This window comes from Amblyomma maculatum, chromosome 1 (genome assembly GCF_055883805.1).
Source record: "Amblyomma maculatum isolate TAMU_Amacu chromosome 1, ASM5588380v1, whole genome shotgun sequence".
NCBI lineage: Eukaryota > Metazoa > Arthropoda > Arachnida > Ixodida > Ixodidae > Amblyomma > Amblyomma maculatum.
Window position 1 is genome coordinate 386095228 of NC_139344.1, and position 15184 is coordinate 386110411.

Consider the following 15184-nt stretch of genomic DNA (forward strand, 5'->3'; position numbering starts at 1 on the left):
AATAAGAGTGCCTTGCGTTTATTTCCTTTACATGTTCTGTTGGGTAGAGCGACGCAATGCATATAAATAGCTTCTTGAAGCAGCAATGCGCTGATGTCGAATTTCGCGCGCATAGTTTGGGAAGAACACTGCTTAATAACGTGCATTTCCGCAGCCGATGGTAGTTGTAAAAAAAAAAAACGGTTACGTTGAAATTGGCCCTGTGGTATTCTCACTGCGAGAATGCGGCTACCATTACCGTTATATTATCAAAATATCATTGCACATCCTGAAGGCACCCTTCGCCATTGTCTGCGGTGCAAAAATTACACGGCCCCATAGGTCACTGCATACCGGTAAGATGCAGCAAAAGATGTATCGTGCATCAGACGTCATGAATATTGCATTTCGTTCGGCAAATCCAGCAGTGAACGGTATCCGTTCAACTTCGGCGCGCGGTCTAGCTTCAGGTTACGCTGGGAAGCGCGCCATCTGCCGGTGTCGACATGAAGTGCGTCACGCGCCTCCACCATGTGAGCGCACTACAATATTCTAGAACACTGTAAGATCAACCCTACCGCGGTAGAAATGAAACAACCGCAGCCTGTGAAATAAAGGGTGTTTCGTTTTATCAACTTTTGTTTTTATATAAACGTAGCACTTAGCTGAATTTTATTTTACAAGAGGTTTTTACTTGTCAACGCGCTAACTGCAGTGGATTCGAATGAAGCAGTCTGGGTACCATGACATCTTTTTATTTTTTTATTTTTTTTTTCGCCGTTTATGCATTTACATTTTAGTGCGTCCAGTAGCGGAGTGTTCGTTGTATGCGGATGGACGTAGCGACTTTCTAAACCACCCGGACGCTTACTTGATATCTAACTACACCATTTCTAGAATGTCCAGCTAATTGTGCATGAGATAATTTGGTGTCATGGACTCAAAGCTAAAAACGATAGCGCTCTGGGCCGGCGTGGGGGCCGGTGTCACTCTATCGTCGATCCTCGTTTACTTGATGCTGAAGCAGGAGGAAGAATATGAGGTAAAACGGCGGAAAACAGAAACGACAAAGCACTACGTCATAAAGGTCACTGTCCCCAAGGATATTGTTGGCGGTGTGATCGGCCGTCAGGGCGGGAACATCAAGAAAATTCAAGACAAGACGAAGACCAAGATCAGCTTCGAAGATCACGGTAAAGTAAAACCAGTCCGAATGCTCGTCTTGTCAAACTCGCTTTCATGTGCAGGTCGCACACCTGAGAGCTTGTACTGAGTCACCAAAGGTTGCTCACTTGGTATATGGAGTTGTTATCGTTCATTATTTAAAGTTTGGTCGGCGTTCGACAGTTTTAAACACGTGCTGTTGTAATGCGGTGTCTGCGCTTCTACTTTGCAGAGCAAGAAAGCTTCTGATTTTCACTTTATTTTCGAACGCCATGTGACATCTTTCTTTTTTTATTCATATTAAACAGTTCTCTTCATTGATTGAGTTAGCCACAGGTTTAAGACAGTGCTTTAACGAATTCGGACGCCGATTCGTGCAGGTCCTTGATGCAATTGAGTTATTGATTTCTTTTTTCAGATCGTGCTGATGAGTGCGACAGGGTTGCCGTGATCCGTGGGGCGCCAGGCGATGTAGAAGAAGCGGAAGAGCTGCTCAAGGCATGCATAGAGGAGCAGTCGAACATCGTGACGGAGACTGTGTTCGTGCCTGGCAAGGCGTGTGGTCGTATCATTGGAAGGAACGGAGAGAGCGTTCGGTAAGGTTTCCATGCCAGCAACGTGATGATCCCATGGTAATGCTTAATTCTGAGTAATCCTAGAGGGCTTATTCATGTCCGGCAGAGCGACTTGGATGACTGCCCTGTCATTTGCCTTAATGCGAGGGTTGTCTATCTCTCCCAGCACTTAAAAAATTGTGTGTATAACTAACTAGTAATAGTTCACTGCCTCAGCTAGTTGTTGATTAGACAGGAATTGTAATCAGGTTGAGCATTACATGACAGTAAATAAACTTGTGGCTCACACACATATATGATCTTACCTGTTGTTTCCTGTGTGAAAGTTGCTCAAAAGCGGCATATACTGCTTTTTAAATGTTGAATGAGGCTGTATGTACAACTTTCAGGTATGTCGCAGCAGTGCATGTGGGTTCTGTATTTACTCCATCGGTTTATAGCACATGCGATTTCACAGTTGTTTACTGCATTGTTGGGAAATGGGCCATTTCTTGTTTCAGGTAAGCTTGGCGGTGTTATTTTTACACATTAGAAAAAAAGTTTTTAACGATTGTTCTGATTAACATTATCAGCGTTCAGTCGACTAAAAAAAAAAAAACGTGCTCATTGCATGTCTGTGTGCAAAGGCGTAGACAGAACTCTACTTTGTTTATTTTAGTCTATAGGGTTTAATATGCTAAAGCAACTTGAGCTTTGAGGATGCCGAAATGTAGGGCTGTAGGTAATTTCAATCTCCGGCAGTTGTTTAACATGCACTGACATCACCCAGTACACAGGCACCTTTCTTTTTGCCAGTCACTACATGTGAGTGATTTAGCAGGGCTGGTTTGCACCTGTGAGGATGTTTGAAACTTTCATAGGTGCTGAATAGATCTACGAAATTTGTTTTTATTGCCATGTGTTCATGCTTTCTTTGATAAAATTGTGGCCCTGTTTGCATCACCTAAATGTGTTTGTTTAGCATTCACAGGCTGTTCAGCTATCCCAGAAGTTAGAGAGTAAGCTTGTGTAAGCTAATGTGTTTGCACATCATGTTGCTACCGATTCCTGCCAGTCTCTGCATGCCAATACCACACAAATGATGTCACATATTTCATGTTAGTACTCACTTGTCTGTAAACTTGTGAACATAAGCCTTTGCTAGTTGCTTTGCTAGTTGTGTGTTAAGCAATTCATGCCTAATCATTAAAAATGTTTTGTTCATACATGCAGGCATATGTGCCGTGTCACCTCAGCCAAGATTTTGGTTGACCGTACTGGAGACGATCGTGAACGCGACAATCTCAAGGCAATCACCATCACAGGCACGAGGGAGCAGATACGTATGGCTGTCTCTATGATCGATGAGAAGTTGGCCGAAGAAGAGGCCTTCCAGCAGAAAATGGCGCTTGCATCGTCGGCTGGGCGAGCGGCGCTTTACCGTAGTCGCCCGTTGGCCATCAAGAATGCGCAGTCGCCACTTAAGGTAATGGCTTGGTACCTCATTCAAAACAATTTTTTTTTTGTACCATGGTGGACACTTCCAGTGCTTCCTATTATTACTTTGTAGCCCTGCTTATCTAGGCTTCGATCATTTCTAGAAATATAAAAGGTGCTTGCTTTTCTTTACCCTTTGTGAAAAATTATTTTTTTTTGTATAAGGGGCTGCATTTTGTGGAAAAGAGTTCTTCAGGTGCTGATTTAGTCACCAGAAGAGAAAGGAGGCCAGCTGCTGGGAAAGCAGTGTTTTTTCTTCATTCTTTTTTTGGGGGGGAATTCTTATACTCAGGGAAGGGGGGGGGGGTACAATTTTTTGTATTGGCTTATTGGTATCTTTCCTGCTTGCACATACAGGAAAATGAGCGAAGAGAAAGCTAAATGCTTTGAGCCTCCATGGACAGTTTCAGCCGCATTACAATGGGATTAGGAAAATAGACTCGTTGATATGGATTATGAAACGCTTCATTGATACAATCAGTACAGTACAAACCCCTAGGTAGTCGCTTTGGGATGTTAAACCCCACAAACCAACCAACAAACCCCTAGATATGTGTCTGGTACTGTCCCATAAAATGTGCACAAATATACACAGGTATGCAACAATAGAGATATTGCTATAGACGAAACAGATAGATATAAACAAACTCGGTCACTTACTGGACAAATTGCACATTAAAAAGGTCCCTCCAAGTCTACAAAAAGAAATCATGACATTGTTAAAACTACTAGGAGAAGGAAGAAAAAAAAAAGGGCTGCTGTTAAGGGTTCTGATGAATTGGGATCTTTGCATGGTATGGTGACGGCAGCTCACTTAAAGGTCCCCAGAAAGGGGTCACCAAGAAGGGTAAAAACGCCATAACACTGATAGTTATTGAACCACCCATCATTCTCCCGCAAAAATTTTCGATCTAGCTTCTGCAACACCAGAGATATCGGCGATTAAAAATGACCCTTCCAATTTTCCCCCTCAACTCGTATGCCGAAGGGAGCCATAAAAAAACAAAGAATACAAGCAAGTTCAAAGCTCCGCCCAGACATACGTCACTTCGACGAACTTCCGGTTGCCGTGCGCTCGCTCGCTGGCGTACTCGCGCCAACCCGTCCTCGCTCGCACACGCCTGAGAAGTTCGCCAGTTCGCGCAGGGACGGTTAGTGTAACCGCGAACCCATGGTTATCCTATGTTACACGGCGGATTAAACCATGGTTGCACCACTAACCGCGGTTACCGCAAACCGAGCTTGACGACCTCGGTTTGCGTCGTTAACCGAGGTTATGACGGCGTCTGTTGACGGAAGCTACTCGTTGGCGCCCGAGTGCGCGAAACGTACGAGCGGGTCTACTTCACAAAGTTATTCATTTGCCCACTGTATCACGTTTAAATATCGATGTATAGATTATGGTGCCGCCCTACGTCTTCGATTACGGCCGACAGCGCAGCAACTGCGTACTGAAGCCTTGTCGTGCCTACAGTATCGTTTGAACGGCTTGTTGCTGAGCAGAACGCCAAAAAATATGCGGCCTTAGCTATGAAAGTACACGAGTTTGCAACGCTTGCAGCACGGGATGCCGCGAGCAGGCTGAGGTACGTTACACAATTACCGCGGGGGTGGAACGTGCGAGCGCGGCGAACGCCGGCGCCGTGCGTGACCGTCCCTAGTCGTCGCTAGGCCTATTGTTTCGCTTCGAAGCCGCGGCGGTCGACGCTTTGGAACATGATCAACGCTGTCGTAAATCGTCTACTTATGAAACTGCCTTATAGTGATTCCTATCCTGCCATAGTAAAATAATTATAGGATTAACTCTGCCGACGCATTAATCGCAGAGCTAGTACGAGCAGATCGGATCAGCCGAAATGCACCAGCGGCAGCTGGCTTGAGCAGAAACTAGCTTGTATTCCGGCTATCGCTCTTACCAGCAATTTGCTGCTGGTCAGCGATCCTCACGAGGGCTTCATACTTATATTCGGCTCAGTATTCCAGACGCCAACAAATTTTAGCACGCTTTATTTCGAACATTGGTGCTAACGATCCGCCGTGTGGTTCGCGAATGGCATGCGGGAGGAGGGGCCACAGTGGCGATGTTTACGGCGGTCAAGGAGGTGCTGCCATCGTGCGGTGCTTGACCGTGCTGTTGACGCCTCGTCTGACGACACTCCGATACTCCTAAAACCACGTTATATAAATAAGATATTTGTAAATGCAGCTTCGTTCTGCCGATCCCTGCGTCGCTTCGGTTGTTGCACTTAATGGGCAATGGCCACCTAACCGATAAGGGCGGCGAGCTGTAACAGCCCGCACAGAGTTCGAGCAGCGCACGAGCAGACGACTTTCGCAGCTACCGGAAGTGTGTTCGTGGCGTCATGGTTGCAGTGACCGCAGCGAATGGCAGCTTCTAGCAAGCCTTGCCAGTCAACCGACCCGTGACATCACGGGATTAGGAAATAGTTCCATGCGACACCGCCAAGCGACATTTCCTCTGCCTGCGAATTTCAAAAAACGCTGTTTTTAAAAATAATAATAAATCGCTGGCTTTGTTTCAAGGAGTTATACTTTGCGTTAATGCTCAAAAGGATGTGTTCTACACACTGAACACGTTTATCAGTGGTTTCTTGGGGGCCATTTCCGTGGACCTTTAAAGGCCTACTGTCCACCCTCCAGTCGAAAATATTTTCTTCCACGTTGACTGTGAGACTTCGCCCCCAGAACGGAAAACCGCAAAATGTTTTTGAAAAGAGTAATTATTAACACAGTTACAGCCGCCGCAATCACCTGATTCTGTCGCGTTTCTCTCCTTCCATTCCCTCGCAAAGGTTTTTCACTCTCCTGCCCCCCCATTGCCTCGCAAAGGTTTTTCACTCTCCTGCCTGGTTGTCTAGATTCCTCAAGACAAATTCTTCTTCGTTGTCCGCGTTTGGCGGGAAGCACCATGTAACTTGTGACGATCCTGTGATGAACTTGTGATGAAGAAAAAGGGGCAACTACAAGGGTGAAGGCCACCAGCCTTGATACTATGCACAAGCCAGATTGTCGCAAGTAGGACAGGCTAACTTTCCAGCACACCTTTTCTGTGTACTTGGAGCGCTGAAACATCTGTCGCACATGTGTCTAGGGCTTCTACAGAATTGTATCGAGCATTAGCTCGAACACATGCCGCACCGTCATTTGATAGCAGCCAGCTCTCCCGATACACCGCAAGCCGCGAACGTCATTCACAACCACTGTAACTGCGGCAACAGCTTTCATTGCATTGCAGAAGAAGTAGTACCATCCTCTCTATATATCTGTGCTGCCATCTGTGAATTAAAAATAAAAATGCAAATTCCCGTTTTTGCTGAAGCCTGTCATGGCCGCACTGTGGGAATGTATTGGTATCAGCTCCAGCCTGGCTAGATTGCTCTGCGTGACCCACTGGTGGGCCACGGTGTGAAAGATGGTTTTCAGCAGCATTGCAGCTGTGAAAGCCAATGCCAACTGAGCGCTCGCCTTCATCATTATGGTACTAGTTCTACATTGTTATCGTTTCTGTCACCTTCATCTTCCATCCCTTCCCACCAGTGGGCGCAGTGCAGTTCTCTCCGCGATATCCTCACTTTTGCATCTTGGCTTAGCTCCAGTATATGTGTGCAAAGCATGCTTACGTCCTGAACGGCCCTGTTGTGCGGCAGTATCAGAGCGAACATAAGACCGTCAACTGCTTCTTCCAAAAGTTTATTATTCTGCATTCCGGAACTTCAAACTGCTTCGAAAATATTAGAGGTTTCTGAATATTGCTATTCGCTTCAAAGCCCGAGTCGAATACCGCATCCTTCACTTCGATATTCGAAAACTTTTGAATATTCGCACAACCTTCGATCAGTTTTTATTGCAGGTCAGTCATGGCGGAGCATGACTTGTAGGTACCTAACGTGTTCAGTAAACTTTTTTTGTGTGCTTTGTAGTGCGTGTTCTTTTTAATAGGCTGACTGCATAGCACGTGTAACAGGCTACTGTAGCTTTCGCTGTGCAACGTGCTGCCACAAGAATGATCACCACTAAATAAAAGCAACTTATGGCGTTAGACAGCAGACTGAGCCTGCTTGACGACTTGTGCTATGATAGCTACTTGTGATAGAGGTTGAATTGTAACTGACATTGACAGGAGAAAGTGATAAAGCCCACGCCTGCCTACGCTGCTGCCTGCTTCTTCCTCGTCCGTAACAGTATGTTGACATAGGCATGTGTCATCAGATAGCAATGATATGAGATTGTGGTGCTGTTCCTGTGGTATCACCTCACGTACGCTCACAGGAGCTCGCACTTGCACCTGTGTCTACTAACCAAGCTGTTGCCCTTGCATTACTGGCTTACGCTTGTCGTGTCTTTAACTTTGCACCGGTACTTTTCGCCCTTTCCACGTCACCCACCCCCATAGGATGGCGAGAAAGAGCCAGACTACACCCAGGAAGAGCTTGCTGCCACCTCCGCTGATGGCTACATTGAAGTATTTGTCTCCAGCGTGGAGAGCCCCAGCCGATTCTGGGTGCAAGTGGTGGGCGCTCTGTCGACCACACTGGACAAGCTGGTCTCGGACATGACCAGCTATTACTCGCACCCGCCTAACAAGGAGGCCAATGCTCTCACCTCCGTCTCCATCGGCGACCTCGTGGCATCCCCCTTCGACCAGGACGACTGCTGGTACCGCAGCCGCGTCATTGCTATCCAAGAGAGTGACTACTCTCCGGGCGAGACAGTAGTCGAGGTCCACTATGCTGACTTTGGCGAGAAAGGCGAGTACAAGATCAAGGAGCTGTGTGCACTCCGCGATGAGTACCACTACCTCCCGCTGCAAGCTATCGAGTGTTCACTCGCGGGCGTGCAACCGCGCAACGGCACCCAGTGGGCGGCTGAAGTGGTAGAAGCGTTTGAGACGCTGACACATTCCTCCCAGTGGAAGGTGGTCATGGCCAAGGTTGTGAGCAAGGCAAAGAGGGAAGATGGGTTCCCAGGTTTCCAGTACGTGGTAGATCTTGTCGACACCGCCAACAAGAAGGATGTGAGTGTGGCCGCCGAAATGATTGCACAGGACCTAGCAGTGCAGGCCATCTGAACTGATATTTTTCCTTCTGAAGCTTCATTTTCCTCAGTGAAATGAGCAGCTGTTTTTCTGAAGGTTTGAAGTTTGTTTCAATAGCTAGCTAGTACAGACAAAAATGATGACAGATGTGAGGCCCTAGAGCAGTCTTTTCTCGAGTTACGTCGCAGTGTCGTTGCTGCACAGAATGTTGGTGTTTGCAGATGTTACTCAGTGCTGAATGGTAGCTACGGTTCAGCTTCAAAATGCGAATTTCAAATGTCGATCAATATACTTATGGGTCATGGCTTATCGAATTGTTAATGTGGTAGCAGTTACGTCTCGAATTTGCGCTAGAGGTGCTGTTCTTGGGCACTTACCTTATCTTGCTGATGCTAGGCAAAGTGTTTTAAAATTTTATTATCACATTTCATAGCAGGTTGTTAAGACCCTGTAATGTATAATGTAAAATGATACTTGTCAGCAAAAGTTAACAGGTGAAAATCTGCTTTATAAACCACAGTGTGCCTAGTCTTGGCATTTTTCTCGATGCTTCTAAGAATTACGGTTGATGTGTTTCTTATTTTACTTTAGTATTCTATTGTAGATGTGATTATTCACATTTTCACATGCACACTGTCACAATACTGAAATTTGCACTGCTTTAAGAACACCAGGAGAATGCTGCAGTATAATGTAGCGATGGCATCTCCTTTTAACCCACGATGGCAAAGACACTAAGCTTGTCAATTCCATTTCAAATTTTCTTGCACAAAGACCTTTCAGCCTCTTCTTGGTGCAAGTAGGTCATCATAGATCGTTTCAAATAACAGGAGTGGATTGTGCTACTGTTGTTGTTGTTTCTCTCTCTGCTCAGCGTGGTGTCATCAAGTGTAGCTGATGCATGTTTTTTTTCTTTTCGCCCCGTTGAAAGCTAGCTTTCGTCGGAACGTGCCACAAGGTGTTCTGCACTGGCACCTTATCTGATTCAATACTGTGGATCCTTCATTGCTTGAGATTTGTTATCTTTGCAGTGCATGCGGAAGAAGTTGTGAGAGAGTGTTTTACAAATTCCCTCTTCAAAACCCCGCATAACATTTAGCGTGTACGCTAGTGGCTACAAAATGTTAAAATGACGAGTAGTGTTGTCTTTCCAATCATTTTTTACTAGTGGTTACAAAATGTAAAAATAACGAACAGTGTTGTCTTTCCAGTCATCTTTACGATACACAAACTACTGCCAAAGGAACTGCACAGTTTGAAATCAAGCTAAATAATAATGCCATTAGCAGCTCATGGTGCTTGTAGTACGTCACTTGTGTGACACGTTGGTTATGTAGAACAGTGTAGAAGTAGTTGGCACTGCACATTGTTCTTGGCACAGTTTCATGATGCGCACAAAATGTCTGCCTTCGCTTGTGAAGCAGCTGAGTCAAGCAACAACGTGAGTGTTCTGGCAATGGAAGGTTCTCATTTTGGAGGCTGATCATTGTTCAACAGGTCAGTATAAATGTAATAAGAGATTGACTTGTCACCAGCGTAAACACAGGCCATAGAAAGACTGTACAAGCAATGTATGTTGTAGATGGAAGTTTGTCATGGTGATTTGCACTAGGCAAAAGGGTGCAGTGGAATTTTGTGTGAGCAGCTTATTGCATTGTTTTTCTTCACTTATAGTATTGGGCTTTTGTTGTGGGACAGTATCCCAGGGGTTTCCAGGATCTCAGCTACGCACATTAACATCAGTTCAGCCAAAGCTTTCTTACAAGAATAAATAAAGATTCAAAGTTGCTAAAGGCACAATGTTTCAAGCAATACCTTACGGGTGTTAATTTCTTTCTGTATTAATTTATAAATTTTAGTGTGGTATATTTAAAACTTTACTCTGCGTCATGCCACATCTCAGATTTTTGTGTTTTTAAGCAGTAATATTTCGTGTATGATGGTACCCTCTTGGATTGTCATACATTTTTCACATCTCCACATTTTCAGTTACTGTCACTCAGGGCTAAGTAACTAGTGCTAACGCATAATTTTCTCCCTACAAATTGCATTTGTTATAGCATCTCCAACTAAGTGGTGTTCCATCTGCAGGTATGTGTGCAGATATCCAGGGCTTTCATCATGACTGTGCATTTCTTTATTTCTGTCAGCAGAGCGTTGATTTCCTCACCCCATTTACAGCTGTGTAAGGCACAGCCACATCTCTCTGTGCTTGTCTTGTGATGTGGCATCTCAATAAGACGGCAATATTAAGAGGTCAAGAGTGGTGTATGTGGTTACGTTAGCGCTTTATGCGTGATAAGCTGCACGTGCGTCTCATATACTTTGAAGCAGTCAAATTGAACTCCAGAAACTGACTTCCAAGCTGTTTTGACCTGTGTTCTTTAGTTAAACATTGCTATTGATAAATTTGTAAAAAGACTTCAGGTGTATTTTTTGGCAACTTAGTCTTTTCGACGTGTAGTACAGTCGAACCCGGATATATCGAACTCGAAGGGGATCGTGAAATAGTGACGGCGCTTACGATGCGAAAACACTATACCATATTTGTCGCGTAATCAATCCACTCGCATAATATACCCACCCTCCACTTTTGCACCCGAGAATTTGAAGAAAAAAAAATAATAAATCAAGGCCAGCTCGCTCACATGCAAGCGATTGAGCGATCTCAGCGACGATGCGGCAGCGACAGAGCGAAAATTTTCTAACTTTGAACTGCGTCCCTCTCGCCGCTCCCGCGGCAGCTCGAAACAAGGTTTCTGTGTCGCCGCGGCGGCAGAAATCAGAAATCGCGAACGTTTTCGCTTGCATGTCGATGGCGCGAGTCACTTCGTTTCGGTCGTCTCATCCACAGCTCATTTCTTGGCAGCGTGCCAAGATGCTGCGCAGCGATAACGTCAGGGCGCGTTTATCTTTTGATAGCTCCTGCGGTGACGGCGAGCGAACTTGGCAGAGTGCCCGTGATGATGGCTTGATTGCACAAGCCTGGTTCGATTTATCACGCCGCGCGGGCATCATGATCGCAGCAGCTGACCGTGTGCTTTCGTTGATTCATACATGCAAGGATAAACGACTCCCGCCAAAAAAAAAAAAAAGAAAAAAAAAAAAAGCCTTGTCGCTTCTTAAGGGGGGACACCCCTCTTAAAACTTTTTTCCTTATTTATGGGTGGATCTGACTGAAACTTGCACCATTAATGTACTTTTGCATGCTGATTTCAAATATCTGATTAGTTTTCTTGTAGATGAAATAGCTTTCAAAATAATCCCTAATTCATGTTCTTCGTTTGGAGGTGAGTTAATTACTAAACACTTTATGGCATGAGGAGAATAGCCCTGCCAGAGTGATCTAGAAGGATCATAGAGTGCCGCTAGTCATGAATTAACGTGGTAGAAGAATTTGAACCAAAGTTACAATAAGTCAAACTTTTATGAATAAAAGCCCAGGTTGGCACCTAAGATTGATAATTAATTCTGTAAATGTTGCCGCATAATAACTGTACATATTTTTGTCCTACGGCACTGTCGAAGGTTTTCTCTTTCTAACAAGACAAGAATGAGAGCTATAGCACAAATAGACTAAGAGATATCTCTCCTCCAAAATTGCAGCACCCTCAAAATTGCAGTTTTGAGAAAACGAGGAAAAACACTTCACAGCATGTAGGTGTAAATTATGTCAATGATTGATATGTCAACAAGATCAGAAACAGGTGGAAAGTGATCTGAAGCGAAAATTAATGGCCTATGCCAATTTGAGCCAAAGTTACGCAATAGGAAACGCTTGAAAGGAAAATTCCATTTGGGTACCGAAGACAACATAACCTTCTCAGCAAATTTTCTTTTGTCGTCACTGCATTTACCTTGGTTTCATGAGACTCGCAGGATTCCCTTTCTAGAAAAAAAATTTTTTAAGCAATAGCAAGAACAGGACCAGAGATATTGATCTTTAAAAAATGCAACACTACCAAAATTGGGGGATTGTCGGAAGCACTCAAGCCTCACGGCATTTAATCAGGAAGGGCAACCCCAAAGACCTCATGCTATTAAAATGCACCAGGAGCATAGTCGGGGTGCATGCTGTCGCGGTGTTTTCTTTTTTCTGTTTTAGCAACGCCAAGCGAAGCCGCCCGCTTCTTTGCAGAACGTACGCTATGGTGCAAGTCCTTTTCTTCAGCTCTCCTGGACCCAGTTGCTGTCACATTTGTACTGCATTCTTGCAGAATTGCTGCTGCTGTATGCTTGCAGCCGGCATTGAAGCGCAGCACAGCTTCTGCTGTGGCTGCTTCCACAGCAAACAGTGATGAGTGCCGCTCTTTGTGGATCAAGGTCCAGATGACCGAGTGGAAGCTTTCGTTCGAGTTCTGGGTCTTCCCCCGAATGCACCTCTGCAGCAGGCTCTTCTCTGATAAACGACTATAAACAGGCAAAAGAGCATCAGCCACATCTCTTGGCAGACTGTAATTGTGCTTTGGTGCAGGCTCCTCTTTTGCCTTTGCAGCGTTGTGGCGGCACCATGACTTCTCACCGGTAGGACACAAACTGTGTTTGGGGCAGTCATCAGTAGATGTGATGTGGTAATATGTCGCCATCACAGCTCGCTGCATGGCATCCACATCACCTACATTTGATCGAAGCGCTCGGCCATAATATATTGCCAGCTTGTCAACTAGATCAGCTGTCAGCCTTCCTCTGCCGCCAAGACTTTGCTTCCCTGCACCCTTGTGTCTCTGCAAGAGGTTGCGCAAAGCTGCTCCCATACGCTTGTGCACGTGATTTATGCAGTCCTCTTTGACTATTTCAATGTAGCCATAGATTGCAGCATCTTTAAGAGCACTGAACGTGCGACTGTCCCCATCGCATAGCATGGTTGTGTAGCGCATGTTGTGGCGCTGCAGAGATCTTTCAAACAGAATTTTGCCAGCCTCTACTTCCATTTGACCAGCCTTGGAGTTGGTGTTTTTTTGGCACTGGTGGCGTGATTTCCAAAGTTCGTAGCCGTCAGTGTTTGGCTTGGGACCAATTTCGCAGCCCAGACAAAAGTTTGACAACACCACATAATCAAGCACGTAACCAGTGAAGAGTTCCACCACGGCACCGACGCCTATATGTGATGAGTGTCCGCGCGTCATCCATGTGCCGTCGTAGCACACTGCAATGTTCCCCCTATGCCCAAAACACAAGTCATCGTAGACCTTCGCCAGTGCCTGCGCGGCTTGTGCCATAGCGGTCGTGGCGGCTCGGGTAGCAGCGGGTTGCAGTGTGCTCTTCAGATGCCGTTGAAACGTCTTGTTGTGCATCCCGCGCCGCGACAACCCCATCGCCGAAAAGATATCGTTCATTGCTGTCTGGCCGTTACCGGTCGACAGCATTGCTCGACTAGCCAGAATATTCAGCTCAAAAGGATTGCACCTTTTCTCGCCGTCAACCCTCCGCGAGTTCCACTCGGCCGCAATCTCACCGCAGTTGTCGCACAGCACGATCAGTTTTACGGCGAGGCCATAGCTCCGGTCGCTGGTAATTAAACGCACGCATCCACGACACGTTTTGCACCGCACGGCATCCAGAAGGATATTCACAATGCTGAGGTCAATTACCGCATAGGAGGCTGTTCCGTCCGCATCTGACTCTGCGGACGCACCACTTGCATCGGCGAACAGCGCGGTCTTTCGTGCCGTCGCCGGCGTCGATACCAGTCTATCAAGCGTAGCTTGCTCACGGGCACTCACTTGAGTTATGTCACTGTTAGTGACAGGCGCGGTATCAATACGTACACGACTGCAGTCGGCACGAAGAACGGCGCCGTTGTCCAGCGGAATCGGAGAAGCGTCGCCGCCCGCAGCGTGATCGTCACACAATCCCGCAGCACTGGCACTTGCTTCTTGCACAGTATGCAACGAAGTCGCATTCTTAACGCGTTTCTTTGGTTGCTTTCGCCCGAACTTGTGCAAAGAGCGGTACTTCTTCGCGCCTGGCATGACTCTCGCGTTGCACTAGCGTGGTCGGCAGAAAGACAAAATGGCGTCACTGGGAGTCCGCATTTCAGGGCTAGCTTGCCGGAACCAACCAAACGACGCCATTTTGATCACGTGCCTTAACCGGCCAATAGTAGCGCGCGCTGCATGCTATCTTTTTGCTTGTTCTTTATGGGAAAGGCGGAGCGCACAGGGTTGCTTTCCGAAAGAAAAAATAAGCCGAAAGCGCACGCTTTCGAACGAGACCAAAATAGCCGCGGTGGAGCGCGTAGTTCTCATGCGCCGGGCGATCGAAATTGGGTATCGTTTGTCCACAATTTAAAGGGCAGTGGGTGTGGTACTGCATTTTTTAATCGCTATAACTTCATAAATAAGCGGGGTATAAGGATGAAAATTTGCGTGCAGATGCGGAATGGTGCGAGGAATACGAAAATGAAAAAATTGAAAATCCGATTTTCAGGCCGATTTTCGGTGCCAAAGAGCCGTGTCCCCCCTTAACGTTCGCAGCCGCCATATCTTACGCTACGCCGCGGGTACAGCACACCGATAAAAATGGATGACTCTCGCAAAAAAAGAGAGAGAGCCACGTCAGCCGCCGCGCGCAGAGGGTTCACAATACACGCTAAAGCGTCCAACTTCTGTCTGAAAACGGGCTGAGGTGGCTTGGCCCGTGCGTAGCGCGTGCTACGCATGGGTCTGCATGCAGGAACCGGGAAACGACCGGCAAAAATGGTCACTTTTCACCAAAAAACAAGCTATTTGCAAGTTTTCCCTACTACATACATGCAGTGGCTGCCATGCTCATTGTTCAAACTCATTCATGATCAGCAGGATCGGGACACACATGAAAAAAAAGAAAAAAAAAGCTATGCTTTTTGTGCTTAAACATAGATTTCATGATGAGCTGTGTGCTTTGCTGGACATACACACTGATGTCTTTAAACTGCCAGCATACATTGCAGGGT

General features: G+C 46.2%; 1 protein-coding gene across 1 annotated transcript; it reads left to right on the forward strand.

The window, feature by feature from the left end:
* Positions 1-745: 745 nt before the first annotated feature.
* On the forward strand, positions 746-10530 carry LOC146208436 (tudor and KH domain-containing protein homolog). The gene is made up of 4 exons (XM_084593729.1): positions 746-1172; positions 1562-1739; positions 2931-3183; positions 7609-10530. Exons 1-4 carry the CDS (start codon positions 914-916, stop codon positions 8281-8283), a joined length of 1365 nt encoding a protein of 454 aa, XP_084449855.1. The 5' UTR covers positions 746-913; the 3' UTR covers positions 8284-10530.
* The last annotated feature ends 4654 nt before the right edge of the window (positions 10531-15184 follow it).